The sequence below is a fragment of the Hypanus sabinus genome, chromosome 20, assembly GCF_030144855.1.
Source record: "Hypanus sabinus isolate sHypSab1 chromosome 20, sHypSab1.hap1, whole genome shotgun sequence".
Classification (NCBI taxonomy): Eukaryota; Metazoa; Chordata; class Chondrichthyes; order Myliobatiformes; family Dasyatidae; genus Hypanus; species Hypanus sabinus.
In genome coordinates, this window is record NC_082725.1 from 8528171 (window position 1) to 8542313 (window position 14143).

General features: G+C 43.9%; 1 protein-coding gene across 1 annotated transcript in view; it reads right to left on the reverse strand.

Annotated features, from left to right (window-relative positions):
- Positions 1–14143, reverse strand: part of plekha8 (pleckstrin homology domain containing, family A (phosphoinositide binding specific) member 8) — a 72503-nt gene that overhangs the window by 11865 nt on the left and 46495 nt on the right. The window contains exons 10-11 of the mRNA XM_059945033.1: positions 3268–3326; positions 2654–2784 (exon numbers count right to left, since the gene is read on the reverse strand). Of these exons, the coding sequence (XP_059801016.1) occupies positions 2654–2784; positions 3268–3326 (190 nt within the window). The remainder of the gene's footprint in view (positions 1–2653; positions 2785–3267; positions 3327–14143) is intronic.

Here is a 14143-nt window from a genome sequence, read left to right on the forward strand (position 1 = left end):
GGGCTCAGTTTAGGAAATTTTATGGTTCCCATGCTTTTTCCGTTTCTAGCCCTATCTTACATAATCACCTTTTTTTTTACCTACTACATAGTACTCAGTATTCCATGACTGGTAAAGGAAAGGCATTAGACATTTTGAAGATCTTTTTATTGATAATCGCTTCACTTCTTTTCAGCAGCTCTCTGCTAAGTTCAATCTACCCAATGCTCATTTTTTTTAGATATCTCCAAATTAGACAGTTTATTATTCCTTTAATTCCTAACTTCCCTGAAATGCCTGAGAAAAATGTTATGGACTTATTTCTTTCCATTAATCCACTAGGTAAAGGTTTAATAGCATTTATTTGAGATAAATTAGCAGCCTTACGACGTGCCCCTGTGGATAAAATTAAAATGGCATGGGAGCAGGATTTAAATACCTCCTTATCTGATGAGACTTGGGACTCAATTCTCAAATCGGTTAATTCAACCTCTCTTTGTGCTCGCCATTGCCTTTTACAGTTTAAGATTGTTCATAGAGCACATATGTCTAAATCTAAATTATTTCGATTTTACCATAACATTAGTCCGCTTTGTGATAAATCTCATTCATATGTACTGGTTTTGTCCGAGCTTGGAGAAATTTTGGAAAGATGTCTTCATAATGTTATCGTATATTCTGAATCACCACCTAGAACCTAACCCTTTAATTGCTTTGTTCGGTTTCTGGGGTGAGACAGATTTATGTCTGAGTTCGACTAAGTGTCGAATATTATCTTTTGCCTCTCTCCTGGCTAGACGTTTAATCCTCCTTAGATGGAGAGATGTTGCCCCGCCCACACATGCTCAATGGCTTAATGATATTATGTCCTGCTTAGACCTTGAAAAAATTCATTATTCAGTTCTTAATTGGGATTTAAAGTTCCATAAGGTCTGGGGACCTTTTATTGAGTACTTTCATAACCTTCCTCTTAACTAAGGTTTTTTTTTCGGTCCCTTGCTTTCAGCTTCTTTTTTTTTGGTAGTAGGCATTAATATCTTCTGTTGCTAAGTGTATTTACAGTTTTGGGGGTTTGAATGTCCTGATTTATATTCTCTATATTGTGTTGTGGTTGGTCTGGAGGTTTTTTTTGTGTTGTGGGGCTTGGGGAGGATACTAATTTTACTTGACTTCAATTTGGGTGCTTTCTCAATTATCTTTCTTTGTATCATATTGTTATTGTATGTTTATTTTTGCACTGTATCAATGTTCTTCATTTTGATTTGGGTTTTTTTATCTGTAGTTATGTAGAAAATGTATAAAAAAACTAATTAAAAACAACGAGCTCATGGGAAATGACCGACACCTGCCCCACATGAATCTTCCCACTTCCCAATTTGAAGAAAATGTTACAGGCCATCAAGGGAAAAAATGCTTTTCGCCCTTTGCTTACCTAGACGAACTGGCGTTTGATCAGTGTTTTAGCAAGTTAAACGTCAGGAAAGATATTGCTGCATTTATTTCAAACCCATTTCTGCCGATCGATATAGAACAGATAGCAGCCAAATTTCAGCAACTATTTTGTGTGCCAAGTGATATTGAAATGGAAATAATTGATTTTCAAAATGACATCCAGGTTAAAGCAAGATCACGGCACGGTGACTTTTGGGGGCTTGTCAGCAGGGAGAGGTCCCCTCATCTCACCACCTGTGCACTAAAAGTCAGTGCCTACTTCGGGTCAACTTATCTGTGTGAAATTGCATTTTCATAGATGAAAATTATTAAATCTAAGTACAGGAGCTGTCTTACTGACAGGCAGCTGTCTGTAATTATGAGCCAAATTTCAGGGAACTAGCAGAAAATATTCAGCCCCAGCCATCACACTGAGTGCAACAGTCAATTTTTATTCATTTATTTTTTGTGTTGAAATAAAATTAAATAACGAAACTTAGAATTAAAGGTATGAAGTACTGTAATATTCTTAAAGAAAGACAGCTATGGCCTGTTTGATATGCTAGTTACAGTGTTTTCTTGGTTGAATTAATTTGGAAGTTTGACAAAAGCATTTTATACAATTCAAATACAATTAGCCCAAATAAAAGGCCTCAAGTTGGAAGTACAATCTGAGCTGTTTTTTCTCTAACTGATTTAGTCAGTCAATCTTGCCTTTCACTAAGGCTGAGGTAGGGAAGGGATCTTGCGTTTAAAAAGGTTAGCTTAAAGGTTACAGTTTGAGCATATAGGAAAATGCAATCAAAGAAGAAAAGAGGGAGTGTTGGGAAGTGCAATTTGTCTAAACAGCTAACATTCTGTCTGGCATGGATACAGTGAGCTGAATAACTCTTTTCAGTGCTGTGGGCATCAATAGTTCACTCATGCTGGCTTGAGATGCCAAAGAACAGTCAGCTAGTATACAGCCAAAGTGGGAATCCAAAGGTTTTAAAAGGATAGGTGGATGGTTGGAGAATGAGGGTGCAATGGATTACAGGGATATAAGGGGGGGGGGGGGCGGGGATGGGATTGCATGAAATTATGAAAAAAAATGTGAGAAAACAGTTTGTATGTGGGTCAAAATCTTGGGAGACCCAGGGATGACCCCTTGGGCAAGTTCCTGACAGATCCACAATATAACGCGAGCTGCTGTCTGGAGAGAACACATTTTGGCAAGGGGATTCAAAACCCCGCTGGTACTTACCTCTTCAACCAAAGGAGGGCCTCCGTGGCAGAGTTCCTCACCGTCGCTACCTCTGTCTCCAGTTCGTGCAGCACTATCTTCTGCAGAGTCGTGAACTTCATGGTATCCGTGATGTACTTCTGGTTTATTTTCTGGAAATCACCAAGTGAACTTAGTGAATTTACTAAAGCATCATTTTGTGCCATGCCATATAATGTGGGCGATCATGGTCTTTCCATGACCACAGTTGTTCTTGGCAAATTTTTCTACAGAGGTGGTTCACCATTGCCTTCTTCTGGGCAGTGTCTTTACAAGATGGGTGACCACAGCCATTACCAATACTCTTTAGAGATCGCCTGGCGTCAGTGATCGCATAACCAGGACATGCCATATGCAGCAGCTGCTCGTACGACCATCCACCACCTGCTCCCATAGTTTCACATGACCCAGATCGGGGGCTAAGCAGGTGCTACACCTTACAGGTTAGCAGAGGGAGGGAGCGCCTTATACTTCCCTTGGTAGAGATGTATCTCCATCCTGCCTCCCAAATCAAAGCATAAAGATCACAAATATTCAATATAACAAGTAACCAGAGATAGACAAGTTGGCTGCTGATACATTAATGAAATACTCACCTTAATATTACCCACAAAGTCTAATTTAACTGGAGCAAAGACTGTTGGACCCAGTTTATCTGCAAAGGGAAAAGTGATAGGACTTAGTACAGAAATATTTAAATATTTACATTGCCAAATGTTGTAAACATTGGAATCAAATGTATACATTTTTGGATTTGCTTAGCAGCCCACCTAATATTGCAGTTTATTTAATTCTCTTCAACTTGATGTTCTGAAAAGTTACTTTTCGTAACTAAATTGACAATTTCACTGACAAAATTTCTCAGACCTCCCTTAAGAGACACTTTCTGGCGTGGTACATTGCAAACTTAACAATCTTGCAGTATTATCAAAAGAATGAATACAAGAAATTACTTTCATCTTTTTTTCCCAGCATTGTTTGATTGGGTAAGTTAGACATAACCAGAGAGATTTTTTTTTTGTCACTTTTTTTTTCCTTTGCTAGATTATGTATTACATTGAAGTGCTGCTGCTAAGTTAACAAATTTCATGTCACATGGCAGTGATAATAAACCAGATTCTGACCCTGACTCAGGAACACTAATTCCCTGGACAGTCCCAAGCTTGGCTGTGAAAGGAGGAGTATTGAACATGGAGCTAGTAACACCATCCTGTAAAAACCCAGAGTTACAGAAACACCAACAGAAGCTCCAAAGACCTCGTCCCTGAGAGGGGAAGGACACCAAATAGATGGGCTCTACTTGAAACGCTAGCCAAGGACAGAAGTCTCTCATGAGCTGCTGTAGACCGTCTATGCCCAGTAGGGTTGATGGACTTAAAGAACTCAGGAACAGTTGACAGAATCAACTTCATTATCAACGATTTGTATGTGAAATTTGCTGTTTTGTGGCAGCAGTGCAAATACATAAAATTACTACAAATTACAGTAGTGTAAGTAGTGTAAACTAAGATTTACGGTATGAGGTAGTGTTTATGGATCATTCACAAATCTGATGCAGGGGAAGGATCACAAAATTAGGCTGGTTAGTCATATGCCTACAGAAGACACTTTCCTTTTTAGACTTTCGGCAAATACAAGTTGAATTGTTAAGACATTGGGAAGGCCTAATTTGGAGTATTGTGTGCAGTTCTGGTCACCGACCTACAGGAAAGATGTAAATAAGATTAAAAGAGTGCAGAGGAAATTTACGAGGATGTTGCCGGGATTTGAGGAGCTGAGTTCTAGGGAAAGGTTGAATAGGTTAGGACATAATTCCCTAGAATGTAGAAGATTGAAGGGAGGCTTGAGAGACGTGCACAAAATCGTGAGGGGTATAGAGAGGGTAAATGCAAGCATGCTTTTCCCACTGAGGTTGTGCGAGACTATAACCAGAGGTCAGGGGTTAAGGGTGAAACATGAAATGTTTAAGAGGAACACGAGGGGCATCTTCTTTGCTCACAGGGTGGTGGGAATGTGGAACGAGCTGCCAGTGAATGCAGGTTCAATTTTAACATTTAAGAGAAATTAGGATAGGTACATGAATGGGAGGGTTGTAGAGGTCTGTGATCCAGGTGCAAGTTGATGGGACTAGCCAGATGAATGGGTCTGTTTCTGTGCTGCAGTGTTCTATAGCTCTAAATGGAGAAATTTAGACAGATTTAATTTTCCCCCAACCATTTTGCACTAACTCTATGCAATTTGGCACTCCTGCCATAGATCTATGAAAACTTCTACCAAAATATCAACGTCAACACATTGACAGTTTCTTTGGCTGTACTATCAAATTGTTTTGTTATTATACAAGGTGTGTGCATCTGGTCATACTGAGCACCATGTTAGCAGAATATATGCCACGGTGTCAGAGTTGTACAGAAAACAGGCCCTCTGACCCATCTAGTCCGTGCTAAAGTTTGACAAGTATCTAATATTCTCTTAAACACAAAAGGCTCTGCAGATGCCAGAAATCCAAAATGCTGGAGGAACTGAGCAGATCAGAGACTTTGTTTCCTCAGAGACTTCATCTCCTTAGATGTTGCATGACTTGCTGAGCTCCTCCAGCATTTTATGTGTGTTGCCCTGGATTTCTGGCATCTGCACAATCTTCGGTGTTTAAGAAAATATCAGATACTTGGCAACTCCAGCACAGACTAGACGGGCCGGAGGGCCTGTTTTCTGACTCCATGGTATATTTTCTGCTAACACGGTGCTCTCTTACAAGTACAAAATACTTCGATGGTACAGCCATTTCCCCATGCAACACTCTTGACGAAGTAAGGGAAGAGAGGGAGTCCCAGGAAGTCACAAAGTTACAATGGCATAAACTGAAATGGCATTGTGAGGAGAAAGCTGTGGAGGTTGTTGGACCTGGGCATCATATTGTCCAGTAGGTTTTTTATGGAAGTCAAGACTAAGCCATAAATCTTGTGGTTACAGCCATTTTATTAGGTGTCATAACAAAAAAAAACAGTAACTTATTCTAATGGAGTTCTTCAGTATGCCCACAAGAAAATGTATTTATTTATTCATTGAGATACAACATTGCGAGCCCTTCCAAGCCACACTACCCAGCAATCCCCCGATTTAACCCTAGCCTAATCGCAGGACAATTTACAATGAACAATTAACCTACCAACTGGTAGGTCTTTGAACTGTGGGAGGAACCTGGAGCACTGGGAGAAAACCCACATTGTCACAGGGAGAACGTATAAACTCCTTACAAGAACTGACGGGAATTGAACCCGGGCCACTGGTACTGTAAAGCATTGAGCTAATCACTACTGTACTGCTACCAAGAGAATTAATCTCAGCTGTATATTATGACATATGTACTTTGATAATAAATTTACTTTGAATGTTGATTCTACTATAAGTGAGAACAAATTTCATGACATATGACAGTGAAATTAAACCTGATTTTGAATCAAAGGAAGACAAACTAAAGATTTAAAAAAAAACAAAGAACAAAGTCATCATGGTCACTAACACAGAAGATACTGCAGGTGCTGGAAATCCAGAGTAACGCACATAAAATGCTGCTGGAACTCATCAGGCCAGGCAGCATCTATGGAAAGGAATAAATGGTCCACATTTCTGGCTGAGACCCTTCATCCAACTAGACAAAGAAGGAACTTTCAGGGATAAGAATAGCCTATGAAATGGCGACTGTTCACTCCCCTCCAGAGATGCAGCCTGGCTGCTGAGTTCCTCCAGCATTTTGTGTGTGCCGCGAATGATTCATAGACTCCACAAAATCTATCGTTGATATGTTGGTGTCATCTGGAGTCAAGAAGCCCGTGGTCAGAGGACCCATACTGAAAGCCACCTTTAGTTTACCAGTTCAGGAGCATTGCACTGCTGAGTGTCAAAGGGAAAATCACCTTCTCTGTCGTGGCCAGGAGGATGACTAGCTACCTCATGGGCAATGGATACCAGCTACCAGAAGGCAGGAGCTCCATGCTTCCTGGCATATGTGGAGCATGCATCATTGATATGGGACCAGATCCAATGAGCCAAGCGTGAGAAAGGTGACCCACAGGCCACGCGGCTGGATCTTGCAAATGCCTACGGCAGCCTTCGAGATCATCCTTCTTGGAGCAAGGCAGGCGGATGGAGAGATAAAGCTACAGTTTGACAGAGGCTGCCTCCGCTGATGAGCTACGTGGACAATCACTGGCATCCTTTAAACAGCTGCATGCGCAAGGAGGCTGCTGAAGAGTCTGGATGAGCCAGTGACATGGGTAAGGATGAAGATCAAACCCTCCAGGTCGCGAAGCCTAAAGGGGTCAGAAGCAACAACGTCACCTTTGTTGTAGGAGGGGTGAGGAAATCTCATTGTTGGCCGGGCAGTCCATACAGAGCCTTGGGAGGCAATAACCACAGGGCTCTCCGACAGGCAGATGGAAAAAGTAGCGCAAACAGCTCGCAGGGGGCCTGGCCGGAACTGACTAGAGCCAGCTACCCAGAAAGTATAACATGCGGTTCTACCGCTTCACACGGTACCAAAGGGTGATGTAGCCCCTGGAAACATGTAAAATTCCCTCATTAGCAGCTGTTAGGATGGATGGGATAGCCAGAAATGGCTGAGGCTGCCTCAGTGTTTCTCGGACACTGGCCTCTTCGTGAAGAACATGTTGCAGCTGCCACTGGGATCTATCGGCCCGCGGTACAAGCAGAAAAAGCCCGACTGGTCGTTGAGCAGGAGTCCACCGACCCAGGCCGTTGCACCAAGAAGTTGTTGGGACAGCCCAGGCTGGATATGCAGGACCTGGCTGGGGGAAGGCAGCATGCTTCTGGTCAAAGGCCTCGAAGAAACAGAGGAAAGCCACGGTGGTGGAGGAGGTGACAGGAGCACTACAGGGTGAAGGTAGTGGCTCAGGGCATCCATGGACAACATGAGAGGGCACCATCAGCAGGTCATTCAGGTCTCACAAGCCAGACTCCATCACCTACTACACCTTGCCCTGCCCCCAAAGCCTTCACCAGTGGTTCGGCAGTGAGGATAGATGCCCCCTCAGTGATACCACCAATGCCGACCTCCAACACATCCTAGCAGGATACAAGGCAGCACTGTCCCAAGGGCGTTACAGACAACGGCACAACCAGATCCTAGAGGCCTGCAGGCGGGATGCGAGAAACGGCCTTGCCCCGGCAGGACGACTACTCATTCCATTTGTTAAGGTTGGTAAGTGCACTGAATGTAGCCACACAAGAGCTCATTCATACTGGACTCCTCTCCGCAGGCAAGGAGAGAGAGGAACATGAGGGCAGTTCTCAGCAGACAGCTGTAGTTCCCCATGGAAATCACACCACATCTCCGCCCAAATCAAGTACTGCGGTCCATGGCCGCCAAGGCAGCCCTCATCATTGAAATTAACCATCCCACGGGCGAATGGGGTGCAGGCTGTCCATGAGAGGAAGAAGCTGAAATATTCCAATATGGCAGCTGAGTGTAAGGAAGCAGGCTGGAGAACCATCACTTACGGTCGGGGCTTCGGTGGAGCATTGACGACAAGGCTACTCTGTGATACGGCAGTGACTGGAGCAAGGTGTAGGAGGGCCACCAGGGAGCTGGCTAAAGAGGTAGGAAAGGGCAGCTTTCGGCTGTTCCCAGGAGAAAGGACAGAAATTGGAAGCAGCAGCGAGTGGCAATGCCCCTGCTCCGGCACCAGGAGATGTACCAGAGCTAAGGAAGTGAAACATCAATGAACGGTGGCCCCTGGCTGAGGACCCTGCGGCTGACCCAAGGGCACTGTTGGAGGGGCGGCAGGCAGCAACGCCAAGCAGGAAACATCTTCCTGTAAATCTCATTAGAATTAGACACTGGCTCAACTGTTTCAGTCACTCCACAACATGAGATGAATGGCATTTCAAAAAGCCTGTAGATATCTGACTAAGAACATACTGGAGAAAAGGTAACCCCTTTAGGAATGACATTCATAACAGTGAAATACAACAACAAGCTACAGTCATCTTGTAAGTGATAAAAATAGGAGGACCAACATTGTAGGGTCATGATTGACTGAGACAACCACAACTTTTTGGAGATCCATCCAACATATGCATGCCGCATCCCCTACAATAGTCAAACTGAGAGCAAATTTACAACGGTACAGGATGATGTCACAGCAGTAGTCAAGGATAGCATTAAAACACATCAAGGGTAAAATAGTGTTAAAATGAAAATGCCACACCCAAGTTTTGCAAAGCTCATCTGGCTCCTTATACCGTCCATGATAAAGTAGCCCAAGATCGAGATCTCGTGAGGCTGAAGGAATCCTTTCCAAGGTAGAGTAGAGCCTATGGGTAATGCCAATAGTCCCAGTAGCCAAGAAGAATGGGGCTGTTAGGATCCGTGCTGGTGTTAAGGTCACCATCAGCTCAATACGGAAAGTAGCTCAATCCCCTCTGCTCAGGATGGAGGAGATCTTTGCAAACCTTTCTGGAGAGACTCTCTTCAGCAAAGTGGACTTGGCTGAAGCCTACCTAGCGATGGCGATGGAAGAAGGGTCCAAAGTGTTTCTCACCATAAACACTCACAAAAGGCTTTATCGCTATAATAGGCTTAGTTCTGGAGTAGCATCTGCACCTGCGCTCTAGCAGAAAGTTACAGACCAGGTGCTGTAAGGCTGCCCAGCAGTCAATGTTACCTGGATGACATCATTGTTTCCAGTGAGGATAACAAGAAGGAGCAATCTCCAAAATCTTAAGACTGTTTTTTTGGAAGATTATGGGCTCAGAGCATGGTGCAACAAGTGTAAATTCTTTAAACTAAGTGTCACTTACTGCGGTCACACCGTTAACTCTCAAACATTACACAAGAGTGCTGAGAAAGTTCAAGCAGTGGTGGATGCTCCAAAGCCAAAAGACATGTCACAGTTGCAGTCTGTTTTGGGTTTCATCAATTACTATATCAGGTTGCTGGGGACTGCACCCAACCCCTCCAACTCATCACCTCGGATTGGAAAGAAATGGCAATGGACAAAGCTGTGAGGGGGCTTTCAAAGAGGCAAAGGAACTGGTGACGTCAGACATTATACTGGCGCATTACGATCCACGGCATCCAGTGAAGCTTGCCTGTGATACCTTGCCTCACGGCAGAGGTGCAGTCATGTCACGTCTTAAGAGATGCGTCACGTTCCCTTACCGCTGCAGAGAAAAAAAAATGAACAGATTGACAGAGAGGACTGGAATCCATTTTGGGGTGTAAAATGTTTCAACTAGTACTTGTATAGGAGAGAATTCACCCTCATTATTCATCATCAACCAGTGGTGTCTCTTTTCAATCCACAGAAGGGTGTTCCACTAACAGCAGGAACACAAATGCAGAGGATGGCTCTGGTTCTTGGAGGGCACGTCACAAGATCAAATTCAAGAGGAAAACTAATCATGGAAATGTTAATGTTTACCCTTGGAAAAGAAAATCCTGAAATATTTACAAAAGAGGACATTTCTCTTGACGTATTCCCCCTAATACAAATCGAAAGTCTCCTTATTATGGTAGAGATGATACAAAGGAAAACCAGAAAAGACCCCACACTGCAGGGGTGTCAAACTCATTTTAGGTCACGGGCCGGATTGGGCAAAATGCAGCTTCATGCGGGCCGGATCAATCGGGCGCGTGCGAACGCAGCTTTCATTGCCTCCGTTTTTTCAGTCTGTTCTCATGTGTCTCGGTCTCTGCTATAACTACAAAGTGTTTCACTTCACAAATTCCGTTTCTTATGAAGAAGACTGCTGAGCAAGCATTATTTTTATGATTGGTATTAACTTACAATCATAGGCTTCATATCGCCGGGCCATTAATAATTAAAATAATAGATCTATGTAAAATGACCTTGTGGGCCGGATATAATTGTACTCCGGGCCGGATATGGCCCGCGGGCCTTGAGTTTGACACCTATCCCACACTGTATCAAGTCTACAAGGCAAACCAAAATGGCTGGAATGTGCAGCAGATATTCCGGCTTCACATTTTTATCAACACTGCGATGAACTTGCCCTAGACAGCAGTGGAATTATGTAGAGGTTGAGAGTTATTGTCCATCCAAGCTGAGCGCTAAAGTGTTGCAGTAGCTACGTGTCAGTCATCCTGGATGGTCAAAATGAAAGCACTGGTCTAAATCTTTGTCTGGTGGCCTGAATAGATCAGCAGACCAAGTAGCTTGCCAAGCACTGTTTGGGATGCCAACATGTACAGAAGATGCCAAGAGCAACACCTCTCCATCCCTGGGAATGGGGTGCATTGCCCCAAGAGAGGATTCTTGAGGATTTTAATGGGCACAAATTTCTAGGTGGTAGTGGATGCAGCTGCGAAGTGGCCAGAAATGTTCCCAATAGTCTTCACTACGCCCTCAAACACTGTCGATGTGTTGAGAAGCCTCTTCTTGAGAACTGTTCCTGAACACTTAGTGACAACGGACCACAGTTTGTTGCAGAACAGTTTCAGTCATTCCCAGAAATAAATTGAATAAGGCATATTACATCTGCACTATGCCATCCATCTACAAATGGCTTGGCGAAAAGTTTTGTCCAGAGTCTAAAGAACACACTGTGAGCAACGGCCACAGAACGCACTACACCAACATTGAATCAAAAGCTCATCAGTTCCTTCCTGGCATATTTGCAACACAGCGCACTCCACAACCAACAACTCACTAGCATGCTATTCCTGGGTTGTCCCTTGGATCTCCTCAAACAAGGAGATTCCATGTTTCACTCCTGGACAAGGATCTTCAGAGGTGATCAAAAGCGTGTACTTGGAAAGATTAAGGACTGAACTGGACCACAGTAATACACAGTGAAGACTGTGTCTCATGTCATCTGGAGACAACACATTGATGAGGAGAACAGTCAGTTGCTGGAGAAGAAAGGTGTTCAGAGCTGTCAGAACCCCTTCCTACTGTCCCAGAGTTAACTGCTACAACCACCACAGAGGAGGCCCCAGAACCTGAGATTGTTGCACAGCTGCAAGTGTCACCTGCCAAGCAGAGTGACTCGCTTGTAAGGAAAGCCAATATCCCACAAAACTGAGAAATCCTTCACAGTAATTAAATCTTTAGGCCTGAATGGGACAATTTAAAATTTATTATGCTCTGGATATCTATATAGTAGTTGTATGATGCCATCACATCGTAAGTGTGGCTGTTATTCTTGAATTATGCAATATAGCAAATATTAATTTCAGCAGCAACCTTTCTTCAGATCTGTATATGGATTTAAAATGTAGCTCGGAACAATGGCCTTCCTGAAGAAGAGTAAGTTATAGACCAGGAGACACTCAGCTGATGGAGATGCCTGCATATGCATGAATGCAATCACCACCCCATTGACCTGAGATTCTGCATAGACATGAATACGACTTGTAGACAACAATAATTAACACTTGTTTTGGGTGTATTAGTGGGAAGATTTGGATATTTGAAAAATTGTATATAACTCAAAATAAGCATTATGAAGGCATTGTAACTATAGATTATTCTAATGCCTTGTCCTGTAACATATAAAAGTGTGCTGTAATGTTGGATTGGGGATCCTCTCTCTCAAATGACTCCAAAAGCTGTAAACTTGTGTCTGTCCTGAATAAAGACTTTTATATCTACCAGCTTTGTCTCACTGGCGGCTTTGTTCACAGTCACATCACGCGCCTCACTAAACATACACAAGTTATCCCTGGGACCCCTGTGTTTTTCCTTTCGATTAATTTTGGAGTTACAAAATACAACATGCAGAGTCAGAAATCCACTGGATGTTCAGGAAGCGGAGATCATTTCCTGTTGCTGAACATTTCAGAATTCACATGTGCTGTTTGCAATATGCACTGAACACAGTTGATGGCATTCTGCTCTTCAGATTTATTTATCACACGTACATCGAAACATACTGTGAAAATCGTCGATGCCTTAACAACCAACAGAACCCGAGGATGTGCTGTGTGCAAGTGTCACCACACGTTCCGATGCCAATAGAGAATGCTTGGCAGAACAACATGGTTCACAACAAGCAACAAAACAAAAGCAGAAAAACAAGCCCCATTCCTCCTTCCCACTCATGCACATCCATAATCCTCCAACCCCAGGACAGTCTGTCTCCAGACACCAGTCTCCAATGGACTTGCACATTCGCAGACATTGGGCCTTGACTCCCCCAGTGCACTCGCAGTGGACTCAGGGCTCCTCCCACTGGGCCTTGGCTTCCAGGCTTCTGATCAACCTTCGGGCTTTGATGCTATCAACCCCAGAACTCTACAATGCTGACAAAAGAGGACACTGGATGAGGAGTCTGAATTCCAGGTCTCAAACACCAGATTCTCCAATGATTAGGATCCCGAGCACTAGGCCTTAAACTCTGATCACGGCAATTCGTGCACGTAGGAGGTCACTGTCAGTCATGACAGCCTCACAGAACTCGATGATGACTAATCTGGGTGGGGGAATGGGGAACCAGCCCTCATCTTTGCTAGTGTGCCAGCCTGATGTCTGACTACAGATGTCCTTCATTACACATCCATGCTTCTGGCAGAGGCCTAGACTCTGGCTGCCCTGATATACATAAACTCACTTCACTTTCCTCCTACACGTCATACACTTGGAAAATGGCAATTTAAAAGAGAATAGAAGCTAGTACAACTGAGTTTTGTCTTAAAGACAGACAAACCCTTTATGACACACACAAAATGCTGAAGGAATGCTGCCAGTCAGGTGGCATCCATGGAGAGGAGTAAACAGTCGGCATTTCAGGCTAGACTCTTCATCAAGACTGGTAAGAAAGGGAGAAGAAGCCTGAACAAGGAGGTGTGGGGAGGGGAAGGAGTACAAGCTGGCAGGTGATTGGTGAAACCAGGTGAGGGGAAAGCTGGTTGGGTGTGGGATGGGGGATGAAGTGAGAAGCTGGGAGATGATAAGTGCAAGGGGTAAAGCGGTGAAGGAAGATGGGATTTGATAGGAGAAGGGACCATGGAGAAAGGAAAGGAGGAGGGACACCAGAGGGAGGTTTCTCCTGACTCCTTCCACAATCTCCCAATACGTCAACATCGTCATCATTAGTGCTTTATCTAACCAGGTGGCCAGGGTGATCCATACCATAAATTTGCACGTGCACTAAATGCCAATTTCAGCATCAGGCAGTATCCAAACATTTGTAATTGCACAGTGTAAAGATGGCTCTGAGCTGCTGATGTCAATTTAAGGTAACTGGAATGCTGCTGATTTTAATAGGCAACTGAACCAAAGTTAAGGCAGTACAGCAGTGTAGCACTTCGCACCTCGCTCTACAGCACCAGCGACCGGGGTTCAGTTCCGCTGCTGGCCATAAGGAGCTTGTGAATTCTCCCTGTGACTGCAAGGGTTTCCTCCGGGTGCTCCGGTTTCCTCCCACAGTCCAAAGACGTACCGGTTAATAGGTTAATTGGCCACATGGGTGCAATTGGGTGGCGTG